Below are 14,972 nucleotides of genomic sequence, written 5' to 3' on the forward strand. Positions count from 1 at the left end.
TAGTTACGGCCTCCTTAGAGTGTAGGGAGTCTTATTTTAGTAGTAGGGCAGTGCAGTGGGTCTAGGACTTCTGTCAGTAAGAGTGGGTGATGAGTTATACATTGTACATGTGGTATTGGTGAGAGCAGTTGATACTGATGCTAATTATAGGTGCTGGCAAACTAACAAAGAAAAGAGAGACTATAACAATATGGTTTGGCTGTTAAAAATAATGTTAATTGTAGTCTTCTGACTCACTTATTTATTCATTTCTATCCTGCCATCTTCCAGAAAGAATTTGACGCAGCTAATTGCAGTCATTACATCAACTCATTATCATTTCTGTTCAGTTACTATGTTACACAATTATGCATGTTAAAAATGTCAGGTTAATGTATCAAAGTTTTATTTGATTACAACATTTAAGTACCTAATCTGGGCATAGTGTGTGTTGTGTGTATATATATATATAGATAGATAGATAGATATATGAGTGACTGTTATTCCCATAAAAGCATGGTCATCTTATGGCTTCTTTTTATAGACTTTATTGGTACAAAGTGGTAAGAAATGAATTTGATTGATAAAACATGATTGACAGAATTATGGTAGACATGAAATTGATAGACTTTTTCATTACATAAACAGTTATTGGACACCTCTTCCTCATGCCAAGAATCATGCTAGGCACTGGGGGTATAGAGATTAAAAGTCCTTTATCTTAAGGAGCTCAAGTCCAGAGAGGAAGAAACATGTAGCTAGTACCATGTGATAAGTAAATGGTAGAGGAGTATAGAGGAAGAAAACTTAATCCAAATTTGGGATGGTTAGGAATAGCTTCCTAGGAAAATGATATCTAAATTGAAAAAAAAAGTTTAAAATCAAAGTCCATATGTTTCATTATGGTTCACTCTTTGTGTTATACATTCTATGGGGTTTTTCTCTTTTTTTCTTCCAGTTTTATTAAGATATAATTGACATATAGCACTGTATAAGTTTAAGGTATACAGTGTAATGATTTGACTTACATCCTGAAATGAGTATCACAATAAGTTTCGTGAATGTCCATCATTTTGTATAAATACAAAATAAAAGAAAAAAATTTTTGTGACGAGAACTTAGGATTTACTCTTAACTTTCATATATAACATACAGTGGTGTTAATTATATTTATCATGTTGTGCATTACATCCCTACATATTGTATGGATCTTGATGAATACATAATGACACATATCCACCCCAATAGTATCATACAGAATAGTTTCATTAACCTAGAATACTCCTGTGCTCTACCTATCCATTCTCCCCTCCCTGCAAAACTCCAAAATAAACTGAGCTTTAAAAGATGAGTCGGAGTCAGTCAAGGAAAGGAGAAAAGAGTTTATGGTACTAGGACACTAAGATGAAAAAGCATAACTTAAGTATGTTAAATTCTGGATGGCTTGAAGGCAGGAGATAAGAGTGGGGAAGGGGTTAGAGATGAGGCTAGAGAGGCACAGAGTGCTCATGTCAGGAAGGGTTTGAATGCCATAGCAAACTGTTTGTATTTTATCTTGAAGACAATGGAGAACCTTTGAAGACTTTATGCAGGAGAATGAAGCAATCAGATGGTGGTGGTTGTAGTGATGTGAGCAGTTTGCTTGACGCATTAAAAAAATCTAATTGTAGAATGAATATATATATATATAAACCTCATAAAACAAATGTTTATTTTACTGAGTTAATATAAGGCAAAAAATAGACCTTTGCCAGGCACCCCAGAAACCCTCCACATGCCTTTTCCCAATCACAGTCTCCTCCTCTGTAAAAATAACTACTATTCTGACTTTATGATAACTTCCTCGATTTTGTAAATGTGCAAATGGATCCCCCTCCCATATTATATATTCTTTTAGTACCTGTATGTATTTACCTTTCCTACATCACTTACTCAGTATGTATGGTTATTTGATTAATATTTATTTTCTTCTCTAGACCATAAATTTCATGAGTAGGGAAAATGCTTATCTGTGTATCCCCAGTAACTTTGCTCAGTAAAATTAGTTGAATTAATGCATTTCTGTTAAGTGGAATTACTGAGTTAAGGAATATGCACATTTAAAATTTTGTTAGATCTTGCCAAATTATACACTAGAAAGATCGTACCTGTTTATATTCCTGGTGTTGATACTCCTTTTCTCACATCCAGCCATACTGCCCTTTCACCCTCCCCTCCCCGTGTCCCTGTATCGCTGAGTCCTTTTCTTCTACAGAGAATTCTGGGCACATTCCAGCTTTTGTTTTAGGTGCTTAGGATATATCAGGAAGCAAAAAGACAAAGATCCTGGATGGCAGGAGGTAGACAATAAACATATTAATTATACAGGATGTTAGAGAGTGGACCAATAAAAGAGTAGATGGTGAAAAGCAATTGGGAATGCTAGAACTGAAACTGAATTATAATTTTAAATAAGGTGGTTAGTAAACAAGCTACAGTGAGATGACTTTTGAGTAAAGACTTGGAGGAAGTGAGGGAAGTAGCAAGTTGGCTGAAAAAGGGTAGCAAGAGGTCTGCCGGGGGTGCTGTAATACTGTTTATTGATCTGCGTGCTGGTTACTTGAGTGTGTTCACATATTCACTGAGCAGTACGCTTATCATTTGTATACTTTTCTGCATTTTATACCTCAGTAGAGCTTTTATACTAAAAATGAATGGATGTTGAACATTTCAAAATGCCTTAATAGTACTTACCTAGTTATTCATGGGTATTTTCCTTTGACTTACAAACAGTGATGAATGCATTAATCAATTTCTATTAATAAATCATTTTGCCTTCCTTTAATTTACTTGATTATGGTAAAAGTACTTTTTTAAAGTATTCTTTTGATGTAATGCTATGTTTGATTTGCTTATATTTTATTTTGGATTTTTATGTCTATGTTCACAAGGAAGTTTGGTCAATAGTTTCTTTTTGTTATTCCCCTATGTCAGGTTTGAAGTAGTTTTCTTAATTATAGGTTCTTTCCTGTTTTTCATGGAAAGAAATCTACTGTCTCGAAAAAGGAAGGGAATAATTTCTAATGTTTGACTTTATTGTCCTTTGTGAGCTACCTGGTAATTACTACAATTTAGTAATTGATAGGTGAGTCCTGTCACTGCTATTCTAGACAGATGGCTGTTCACTTCAAGTCTAGGGCTCGAATCTCCTGTCATTTCATTGTCCTAGAAAAATTGACCATCACTGGACTATTAATTGGTGATGTAATAGTTGTTTGGGGGTGTTTTGTTTGATACTTATGGACCTTATTTTTTTAATGTGACTATTTCTGATTTCTTACGTTTTCCACTAGAAACAGGATGAAATAGGCAGAAGAAGCCTGTGTTGCTGTAGCCTAGTCAACAGGGATAAGTGCAGAACCTTTGCCTTACTGGAAAGAGGATTCATTTTTTTTTTTTTTTTTTTTTTTTTGCGTTACGCAGGCCTCTCACTGTTGTGGCCTCTCCCTTTGTGGAGCACAGGCTCCGGACACGCAGGCTCAGCGGCCATGGCTCACGGGCCCAGCCGCTCTGCGGCACGTGGGATCTTCCCGGACCAGGGCATGAACCCGTGTCCCCTGCATCGGCAGGCAGACTCTCAGCCACTGCGCCACCAGGGAAACCCGAGGATTCATTTTTAATTGGATCCTGGACCTGCTAGAATTGTCTCATTTCCCTGTATGATCGCAGTGAGCTGGTCTCCAAGCTCAGTAGGATAGCTCATCTGGCTGTCTCCTCCTTCCATCAGCGCAAGAGCACTATGCTTCTGTTTGAGAGACTGGCTTTTTTCATATAGCAAATCCTGTAGCTGTGTTTTTCAAAATGTAATTCAAGAATCATTTGGCATTAGTTGCTTATTGAAAAGGCAGATACAACAACAACAAATGTAGATGCCCAAGCCACTCCAGGCATTTTGAATTAGAATCTATGGGAGTATGGTCTAGGAATCTGCATTTTAAACAAGAGGCTCAAGTAATTCTTCTTAAAATTTAAAGGCACTGCTTTCTAAGATTAAGAAGAACCTGCTTTTATTCAGTTGTTAACTCCTTCAAGTATAGGATTTCTGTGCCGAGCATTGGAAGGACCATAAGGGGAGTATAAGATTGGATCTTACACTCAAGGAACTTACAACCTAGGCTAGGGATGGGATGCATAGGACTAAGGCAAGCAATAAAATGAATCAAATTCTAAGGCAGGTGTTTTTAAAAAATCAACTTTGTTGAGATATAATGTACATGCAAAAGATTCACCCATTTGAAGTGTACATTTTGATTGGTTTTGATAGATGTATATACCAGTGAAACTACCACCATGATCAAAATACAGAACATTTCCATTATCTCTAAACATTTCCTTACGCTCTTTGCAATTCATCCTTCTCCCAACCCCTGGCTTCAGGCAACCACTGATAGGCTTTCTATCACTATAGATTAAATTTGGTTTCCCAGAGTTTTATATAAAATAGAAACATATGGCATGCAGTCCTTTGTGTCTAGCTTCCTTCACTCAGCAGAAGGATTTGAGATTCTTCCATTTTGTTGAGTGTATCAGTAATTTGTTTCTTTTTATTGAGTAGTGTTCTATTATATGGGTATACCACGTTTTGTTTATCCATTCACTTGTTGATAGGCATTTGGGGTTTTTTCCAGTTATTATAATTAATATGAACATTCACATGATCATGTGTTTTCACTTCTCTTGGTTAAATACCTAGGAGTGGAATGGCTGGATCATATGGGTTGGTGTATGTTTAACTTTTAAGAAAGAGACAGATGGTTCTTATTTTGATTGTTAATAGACACACTGTACTAGAGTCGTTGCACATTGTTTAAGGAGAGTTGTTTAAGTGGAACTTAAGAATGAATTCCAATTATATAAGGGAGGATAGGGAATATTTATTGAGTAATTACCATTTGTCTAGAACATGGTAATTAAATGCTATATATGTGATTTTTCAATACTTATGCAAATCTGAGAGGTAAGTGGTATTACTCTTCACTCTTTATAGATGACGAAGAGAAGTGTAGAGAAGTTAACCAGCCTAAGGTTACACAGCTAGTAAGAGATGGCTTTGAATTTAGGTTTATTTGGTTCCAAAGCTCAAACCATTTCCATTACACCAAGAAGGAATAGAAGTGAAGGATATTCCAGCTTCAGAAGTTGGGGGACAGATAGGAGAAGTTGGGCTCATTCATCTCTCCATCTCCTGAGTATGGCAAGCATAGGAACTATGACAATCTGTTTGTCATAACAAAAACTTTGTTTTGCGGGACTGGTTAACAGTGAGGTTTGATATTTATTTGATATCAGATTATAGAGGGGTTTGAAAGCCAGGGAGATAAATATACTCCTTTATAAAGAGTTGTAAGTTGTTAAAAGGGTGATGATGTGATTAGAAGCTGGATTTAGGAAAATTCGTCTTGTTGCAGTCTGCTAAGTAGATTGAATGGGACAGAGATTAGAAGGTCTTAAGTCCAATCAAAAATCTGTAATAATTCAGGCATGAGGTAGTAAGTTCTTTGATTAGGAGAGTAAAACCTATGAGGAAGGGACAGTAGGAAGGAGACTTAAATGGACTTAATTACTAAGCTTGTTGACAGATTGGACATGGGAGATAAAGTAGAGAGGAATTTTAGGAATAGTTTTTTTTGGTTTTTTGTTTTTTTGGGTTTTTTTTGCGGTACGCGGGCCTCTCACTGTTGTGGCCTCTCCCGTTGCGGAGCACAGGCTCCGGACGCGCAGGCTCAGCGGCCATGGCTCACGGGCCTAGCCGCTCCGTGGCATGTGGGATCTTCCCGGACCGGGGCACGAACCCATGTCCCCTGCATCGGCAGGCGGACTCTCAACCACTGCGCCACCATGGAAGCCCAGGAATAGTTTTGAAGTGTCCAGAGCTCCTTGGTTTTGGACTTGTTGTATACTTGGTATGCTAATATATCTGAAGAGAGCTCATAACATTGCAAATAAAATGTCATTGCCAGTAGAGGCTCTAGTTTTCTAGACAGCCTGTCTCTTAGCATAAGGTGACACTGAGCTAGAGGGTAATTGGTTATTCATTTGTTAAGTATGTGAGCTTGAAGCTCCAGGGAGGTGGGAAACATTAACCCGTTCATTAAAATTGCCAGTTTGACACTCATTTGATATATGTGAATGCCCAGTTTGAGAATGTTACTGGTTTTCTAATACGCTCTTAATGTACTTGGAGGTTTTTCTGCAGCTCGATTGGCCAGTGTCTTTTCTCTGCTTACTACCTTTTTGATGTCCTGTGATAAGTAATACCCTCCACCTTGCTTACGTTGAACGTTTTACTGCATGAATTGTAGAATGTCTTAATGTCTCCTTTTTCCACTGTGTGTACTTCCATTTGCTTCTGAACAGACTATGCTCTAGCTTTCATTCATTAAAATTTGTCATAAAAATGATGCGTAACTTTTTTGTTTCTAAATTCAGTAGGACTTTCTCAGTTTTATTTTGACTGCTCTGTAGCACTGCTACTTGTTAACCACTCACTCCTTCCTTGAAACCTTGTTTTCCTGACTTCGGGGACCACAATGCCATGTTTTTCTTCCTCTCCAGCTTCTTTGAAGACTCCTTTGTGGACTCTTCCTTTTTTTTTGTTTTTTGTTTGTTTGTTTGTTTTGTTTTGTGTTTGTTTTGTTTTGTTTTTTTTTGCGGTACGCGGGCCTCTCACTATTGTGGCCTCTCCCGTTGCGGAGCACAGGCTCCGGACGCGCAGGCTCAGCGGCCATGGCTCACGGGCCCAGCCACTCAGCGGCATGTGGGATCCTCCCAGACCGGGGCACGAACCCGCGTCCCCTGCATCGGCAGGCAGACCCCCAACCACTGCGCCACCAGGGAAGCCCGACTCTTCCTTTTTTTAAAAGTCAGATTTATTAATGTATAATTTACATATAGTAAAATTCTCCCTTTTAGTGTACAGTCCTATGAATTTTGTCAAACACATACAGTCATGTAACCATAACCACACTCAAGATATAGAGCAGCTCCATCAACCCTAAAAATTCCCTTAAACCCTTTGTAGTCAACCTCTCCCATTCTTGGCCTGTGACAACCACTAATCTGTTTTCTGTCCCTAAGTTTTGCCTTTTCCAGAAAGTCGTATAAGTGGAATTATATAGTATGTAACTTTGAGTCTGGCTTGTTTCACTTATCATAATGCATTTGGGACTCATCTACGTGTGTCACTAGTTTATTCCTTTTTATTCTTGAGTAGTACTCTACTGTATGGATGTACCACGGTTTGTTTACGTATTCATCAGTTGAAGGATACTTCTGTTTCCAATTTTTAGTGAATATGAATTAAGCAACTGTAAACATTTGTATATAGGATTTTGTATGAACATGTTTTTATTTCTCTTGGGTAAATATATAGGAAGGGGATAGCTGGATTGTATGGTGTGTGTATAACTTCATAAGAAATGCCCAGATTATTTTCCGAAGAGGCCTACCACTCTGCATTCTTGCCAGCCACGTATGAGAGTTCTAGATGCTCCATAGCCTCACCAACACTATATTGTCAGTTCTTTTTTTTTTTGTCTGCCTGCTTTTTAAATGTGGCTGTTCTATAGCTTCCCCCCTTCTCCTATATACAGTCTTTTTCTTATCCTATACTCTCTACCTCATTGTTTTTATTTAACTTTTATCTCTTCAGTTACAAATATTTGTTGAGATTCTGCTTTGTACCAGGCACTGTTTAGGCACTAAGGAACAAAGAAGAAAAATTCCTGTCCTCATGGGAGCTTGTGTTCTGAAAACATCCAAGTCTTTGCTCCACATCTCTTTACTCATATATCCAGCTGTCTACCAGACATAGTCATTTGAGATGTCTCATAGTTACCACAAAGCCGATAAATACATCTAACATTAAATTCATCATCACCTCTTTCAACCTTCCCCTCTTTTGTATTTCTTTTAATGAATGATGTCATATCCACCCAGTAGCTGAAGCTAAAAACCTGGGCAATATTATCTAGGCTTTATTTTCCTCACTTTCCACATTCAGTTACTTATCAAACCCTACTGACTTTACCTCCAACGTATCTTATGAATGTGTCTACTTTTCTCTGCTCCCTCTGCTACTTCCCTAGTTCAAGCCATCATTAGGTCAGTGCAATAGCCTCTTACTAGCCTCCCTGACACGTCTTCAGTCTACCTGTGGCCACAGTACCAACCTGTGGCCACACTGTACCACCATTCTCTTTCTAAAATGACAAATCTGATCCTGTCTCTCCCCTGCTTAAAAGCTGTGATAGCTCTGTATTATCCTCCAGATAATTACAAACTCCTAACATTACTAAATTTCTAAACATACATATACTTAAGACTCACTTTGATCAGGTTCTTCCATAACCCTGCAGCTTCTCATTCAGATACGCTGGAACTATTTTCAGTTCACTGAATGGGCCTTTGAATGTGTAATTTCTTTTCCTGGAACATTTCCGCCCTCCTTTTCTTGGTTCTTATGCCTAGCAAAACCTAACTATCCACAGTAATTGTTCCACTGACTACTGATGTGTTTTAGTGCTTTTTGGGGGTGAGGAAGGAAACTTGGCTTAATTAAACTGGTGTTATTTCTCTTACAGTGGTACCAGGCTGAAGTGAGAATAGGGAACTAGTTAGTCAGAGAGCATAACTGTTGTTATTTTCATGGTTTAGGGATGGACCCAGTAGATGGGATCAGATTATTCGTTTGATTTATTCATACAAGAGATATTTATTGAACACCTACTATGTACAAGAAACTGCTATGCAGTGCTGTTGGGCGTTCAAGAATGAGGCTGTGTAATGCAAAGAGAGCATTCTTTGGGCCCAGAGTTTCAGTGAGATGCAGCATTGTCACTTGCCTGAAGCCATCTAGCTTGATAGGTGTACTTTGAAGTTCTATGTGATTATTTTTCTTTTAAAAAGAAACAAGGTAATTACCCTCTCATGGTTGCTATGGCAACTGCACTATAGCCTAGGAGAATTTTTATCCTACACTCCATGGTTAGAAAGTTAAATAAATTATTAAAAATTTAAAAATTGCACACTAAACTAACATGAGAAGAAAGAGACATAGGTGGTAGGAAAAAGGTAAGTACATAGGAAGAAAACTCTCCCTGTGTAGTTAAACAGCCTGTGACTGATTTGTAATCCCATTTCCCCAGGATTGGGAGTTAACTCAGGTAGTGAAACCAGCCTGTGTTGGCATCATTCAGTGCTTCCAGAATTTTGTGTCTTATGGCAAACATTTAATTAAGGTAGCTGCACCCTCAGAACTCTGAGGACTTTTTAACCCAGATGTTGTTGATCCCTCAGCTGACATTACAACTGTTGGAGTGTGCTGATCTTCCTGCTACCTATTTGTTAGGAACCTATAAGGCAAGCAAAAATCTGGCAACATGACAAAACAACAAGAAATGCAAATTGCTTACTATTTTCTGGGGACCTGTGCTAAATACTTTACATGGATTTTCTCTTGTAATCCTCACAGAAACCAGTGAGACTCATATTATTATCATTCTCAAATTATAGATGAGGAAACATCTATAATAACCTTTTCAAGATCTTATAGCTAGTACATGGCAGAGCCAAAAGAACTTAGCTTTGATTTCTGTATGCATATTCTTAACTATGAAGCCACATTATTCCTTGTTTCTTGGGATAAAGGCCCATTTTTAGTGATTTCCTTGTCACATTAGTTGTCTCAAATTCAGTTCGGCTGTGGGATAGGATTTAAATTTAATTAATATTGAATTTTTTAATCTTGAAAAATGAGTAGGAATTGTTTTCAGTTTTCTTCTGTCAAAGTTTCTGTGTTTTAATGGATTTTATTTAAAAATTTATAGGCAATTCAGAAAAAAAGTGGTTATCTCTGAGCGCCCAACAGGCTACAGTGTTTTTTTTGTTTGGTTTTTTTTGCTGCATTGTGTCTTTGCTGCGTGTGGGCTTTCTCTAGTTGCATTGAGCGGGGGCTATTCTTTGTTATGGTGTGCTGGCTTCTCATTGCGGTGGCTTCTCTTGTTGCAGAGCACAGGCTCTAGGTGCGCGAGCTTCAGTAGTTGTGGCACGTGGGCTCAGTAGTGTGGCTTGCGGGCTCTAGAGCACAAGCTCAGTAGTTGTGGCGCACGGGCTTAGTTGCTCCATGGCATGTGGGATCTTCCCGGACCAGGGCTTGAACCCGTATCCCCTGCATTGGCAGGCGGATTCTTAACCACTGCGCCACAGGGAAGTCCCCGCTACAGTGTTTTATTACATATTGGAAGACTAGAGATTAATACCATTCTTTGGCTTTTTTTTTTTTTTTTTTTTTTTGCGGTACGCGGGCCTCTCACTGTTGTGGGCTTTCCCGTTGCGGAGCACAGGCTCCGGATGCGCAGGCTCAGCGGCCATGGCTCACGGGCCTAGCTGCTCCGCAGCATGTGGGATCTCCCTGGACCGGGGCACGAACCCGTGTCCCCTGCATCGGCAGGCGGACTCTCAACCACTGCACCACCAGGGAAGCCCTGGCTTTTTTTTTTTTAATTTAATTTAATTTTTTGATTCTTTTTAAAAATTAATTAATTAATTGATTTTTGGCTGCATTGGGTCTTCGTTGCTGTGCACGAGCTTCCTCTGGTTGCAGAGAGCAGGGGCTACTCTTCTTTCTGGTGCGCAGGCTTCTCACTGCAGTGGCTTCTCTTGTTGCGGAGCACGGCCTCTAGGCGCGCGGGCTTCAGTAGTTGTGGCTCACGGGCTCTAGAGTGCAGGCTCAATAGTTGTGCATGGGCTTAGTTGCTCCGTGGCATGTGGGATCATATGAGACCAGGGCTCGAACGTGTGTCCCCTGCATTAGCAGGCGGATTCTTAACCACTGTGCCACCAGGGAAGCCCATTCTTTGGGCTTTTAACTTTCAATAGAGAGCAGCAAAATTGGACGTCATCACTCTTGGGTAAGGGAATCACTCACTTTCCCACTGTAACCAGGTCTGAGCTTCTCATAGATATATTGTAGTTGATTCAGGTTTGGTGAACATAGAGATAAGGAAAGGTTTCTTAGAAGCTGATTAAATTTTTCTCATTTTGAATATGGAACGGTATATTAGCTCCTCAGTGATGTTGTTCTAAGAGAGACCTCAGCCAGAAGGAGGTTTAAAAGAGTATGGAAGCAGTAGGGTTTTTTTTAAATTTATTTTTAAATTTTTTGGCTGCGCTGTGTGCCATGTGGGATCTTAGTTCCCCAACCGGGGATCGAACCCGTGCCCCGTGCATTGGAAGTGCAGAGTCTTAACCACTGGACTGCCAGGGAAGTCCCCGGAAACAGTAGTTTTTTGTTATTCTCTATATAGTGAATTGCAGAGAGCAAGAGTACTTTGTAGGTTTGTGTTATGCTTGGTAGAAGGCATATGCCCTCTACATGTTATGAAAAATAAATGGAATACAAGTAGGGTAGGCTCAAGTAAGGTAAGGTATATAATAATTGGTGGGATGGAAAATGTTCTTTGAATTTGTCCTAAAATTGTCTCTATCACTCTTCTTCTTTGCTACTACTTGCGGTTTTCTTAGGTCACTGGACCTATTTGGGCTGGGGAGACCAACAGAGTACGTAAGAATTTGAATACCTTATCATTTTCTTGATCATACCCTTTAACATACTCCCTCTGACTATGAAGCTGGATATTCATGCATATAAGCATATATAATTCCATTCCCTCCTCTTCCCCTACTTGAATCTCAGGAGACAGTTACCTGCAGTGGAAAGTTATATCCTTTCAGGCTGGTTTCCTGAAGACTCTGTGTGTGTGTGTGTGTGTGTGTGTGTGCGCGTGCGTGTGTGTTTGTGTGTGCGTGTGTGTGTGTGTGAGAGAGAGAGAGGGGGTGGGGAGAGAGAGAGAGAGAGAGAAATTTCATTTCAAACCAAAGTTTCAGTTATAATCCTGACAGGATCTCCTTATTTTTCTTCCCCAGAGCCAAGTAGTACCGTCAGCCACCTTTTGGAGGAAACTCTCTCCTTTGGCCTCTTAGCTAAGGAGTGCAGTGACTAGAAGGAGAAGGTTCATCCTAGGAGAGGTTATTGGTTTTGTGACGTGAACAAGAGGCTGAGGACGTGGTTTGACTTTCCTTGGAGCCGTCCAGCTAGGCTGAAGCCCAACTTTGTTCAACTTTGAGCTTAGAGAGTGGGCATCTATTTCTTTCCAACAAGATTCACAGCCCTAGGCTGACACTACTGGCTGTGTTACCTGTCTGACAGGGGAGGTGGGTGGGCTGATTGAGTCCCAATGATTAGGTATCCAATAGATGCTAAGAGAGGCCAAATTTTGTCCTGTCACTAGAATTTCTCATGGGGTATGTACTTTCTATCATCTGAATCCTGGGTATTTGCACCAGGAAACTACTCAAAGGCAGCCTAAGAGAGCTCAGATAACTTAAGGTTTTCAAATAGAAAAAAGTAAGCCATGAAAAAAGAAAAAAAAGATTTGAATTCTCTTTCCTTCTCTGATAAAATTCTCCCTGTATTCTGGATTTAAAGATGGGGACTTAATCCAGGAGCACCACATACTAGAGAGCCTTGTTGTCCAGTATTTCATTCTGTTTTGTTTGAGTGCCTGCTTTCTGCCTGGGGCCCATGTTTGCCCCAGATTAAATTACTTTCCCCATCCTACTCTTTCAGGTTTATTTTCTCTCATTCCCTTCCATGTCCTTTTATGTACCTGCTAAATGAGCTACAAAATGTTTTGCCAAAATATATATAGCCTTTCCACCATCAGGCCTTTACTCACGCCATTGCTTTTGTCCAGATTCTAGAAGATATTCCCCCACCCCCCATCTTCACCTATTGAAAACCCTCCAGTCTTTCAGAGTCATATCTTCCATAATGATTTCCCTGTTCACCCTTACAGGAAATGACCTAACCATCAACTCATACAGCATTTGGTTAGTACTATTCTCATGATAGATACATCCTTGTATTTGTATCCATATTTTCTCTCTCCTGTTAGACTGACTCTATACGCTGAGTCTTCTGTGTTGTTTAGCCTTCACTGGTAGGCACTCAATAAATATTTGAATGAGTAAATTTTCCCAGCCTTTTAATTTCAAGGGACTTTTCAAATTTTGCCCTCAAACTAGTTCACAAGTCTGCCTTAAGCTGAGTAACCAAACCTCTACTCAGTCTCTCTCAGTGAAGCCAGAAGTTTTCCGTTCTAGGTGAAATACTACTGTGGGGTAGAGTGTGGAGCCAGTAAGAGATTGTCGCTGCTACACTGAAAGTACAATTCTTTCATTCAAGGCTTTTCCTTAATTTGCCTCTTTCGTTTCTAATCAGCTTTGGTGGTGCTAGGAGATTTACTTTATAAGGAAACTAGGGATGGTATAGGGGGAGAAAAGCTGGCTGTTGCCCTTGACCTACCCATTTCCTGCTCCTGTCCTTTGTCTCACCTCACTTCCTTGTATTTCCTTTTTCCTGTCCCCTCCTACTTTTCATACTCTCTTTTCTTCTACTCCTGGCCTCTTCTTTCCACAGACACTTTGTTTCTTTTTTTTAAAATAAATTTATTTTTGGCTGCGTTGGGTCTTCGTTGCTGCACGTGGGCTTTCTCTAGTTGCGGCAAGTGGGGGCTTCTTCGCTGCAGTGCGCAGGCCCCTCATTGCGGTGGCTTCTCTTGTTGTGGAGCACGTGCTCTAGGTGTGCGGGCTTTAGCAGTTGTGGCACACAGGCTCAGTAGTTGTGGCTCACGGGCTCTAGAGCGCAGGCTCAGTAGTTGTGGTGCACGGGCTTAGTTGCTCCGCGGCATGTGGGATCTTCCTGGACCAGGGCTCAAGCCCATGTCTGCTGCATTAGCAGGTGTATTCTCAACCACTGCACCACCAGGGAAGTCCCGACACTTTATTTCTTAGTATTTGCCCTTTATTCCTTCAGTGTGGAAATGTGTCAGCCTTTAGGAATGTTTTGGAATATTCCTCCCCTTAGCTTAACAGAATAAAGCAGAGCATTATTAAGGAGTAGTAGGTCAGATGCAGTGAGAAACTAAGGGTCTATCCAGGTAGTTTCTGGCTCTGGATCCTGGGCTCCTACCTCTGGCTGAGCTACCCTCTCCTGGACTCATAAGCAATAGGATTGTCTATCACTGCTGCTTCTTTGGAGACTAAATCTTGGTTCTCTGGATTATAAACTAATAGCATATTCTCCTACCAGAGTTTAAATAGACTTTTGGCTTTGTCTCTTTTCTTGCCTCTGCCCTCTCATCTGTATGCATGAATAATCCAGCGCTGACTTCTTCACACTTACTCCTTCCGTGAGTTCAGAAAGAATTAAGTCTGAATGGCATACTGGTTTTTGTCCCTTGATCCTTTCTAGTCTTCAGAATGGCAAATGCATCAAAGTCTAAAATCAGTACCTCCAAAGTCTCTCTTTCCTAATGTGTGATCAGAGTGCTTTGTAATCAGAATGCTTTGCATCCCCTATGTTTGATTGGTATTGTTCCTGACCATTTGAAGCTTAGCCTCTTTCTCATACTGATTTTTTTTCCCCTGGAGTTCTGATCATTCTCCTCTTCTTTTCTCATGTTCACATGTTGCCTTAAACTCAAGTGGGAAAAGCTTGTAAGATCTTCTTACCCCTACTCCCAGCTGTAACCCCAAGTGTTGTCTGGAACTCACATGTTGTGTGTTCCCTGTCTCTTTTAGTGGGATTGTCTACCAAGTTGTCTGATGTAGAAGCCAAGGGGTCATTTCCCTATTACCTTCCGTTTGTCCCCAGGTTTTATTATTTCTGTCTGGATTTTTTTCTCTGGTTCATTAACTCTTTTCTGTTTCCACTGTGTCAATATATGTTCTTATCTCTTACTTGTAAAAGCCTAATTTATGGTCATTAGGAGGCTACCACTGTCCACATTGCTACCAAGATTTTTTTTTAATTCCTAATATGAGGAGTCCATCATCTGCTAAAAGTATGTCCATTTTGGATGGTGAATGTTCCTTTTCCTTATTGTGAGTCT

The 14,972-nt window shown here is 40.0% G+C and overlaps 1 protein-coding gene across 4 annotated transcripts in view; it reads left to right on the forward strand.

Annotated features, from left to right (window-relative positions):
- UNC13B (unc-13 homolog B) overlaps window positions 1–14,972 on the forward strand; it is a gene marked incomplete at both ends in the record, with an annotated part of 221,087 nt that overhangs the window by 95,642 nt on the left and 110,473 nt on the right. For 2 of the 4 annotated variants that reach the window (XM_079705886.1, XM_079705887.1), the window contains one exon: window positions 11,542–11,577. The exons of the other annotated variants lie outside the window; for them this stretch is intronic. In XM_079705886.1, coding sequence (XP_079562012.1) covers window positions 11,542–11,577 — 36 coding nt within the window. The remainder of the gene's footprint in view (window positions 1–11,541; window positions 11,578–14,972) is intronic. 4 annotated transcript variants of the gene reach the window in all.

Source organism: Hyperoodon ampullatus (genome assembly GCF_949752795.1).
Source record: "Hyperoodon ampullatus genome assembly, chromosome: 6".
Lineage (NCBI taxonomy): Eukaryota > Metazoa > Chordata > Mammalia > Artiodactyla > Ziphiidae > Hyperoodon > Hyperoodon ampullatus.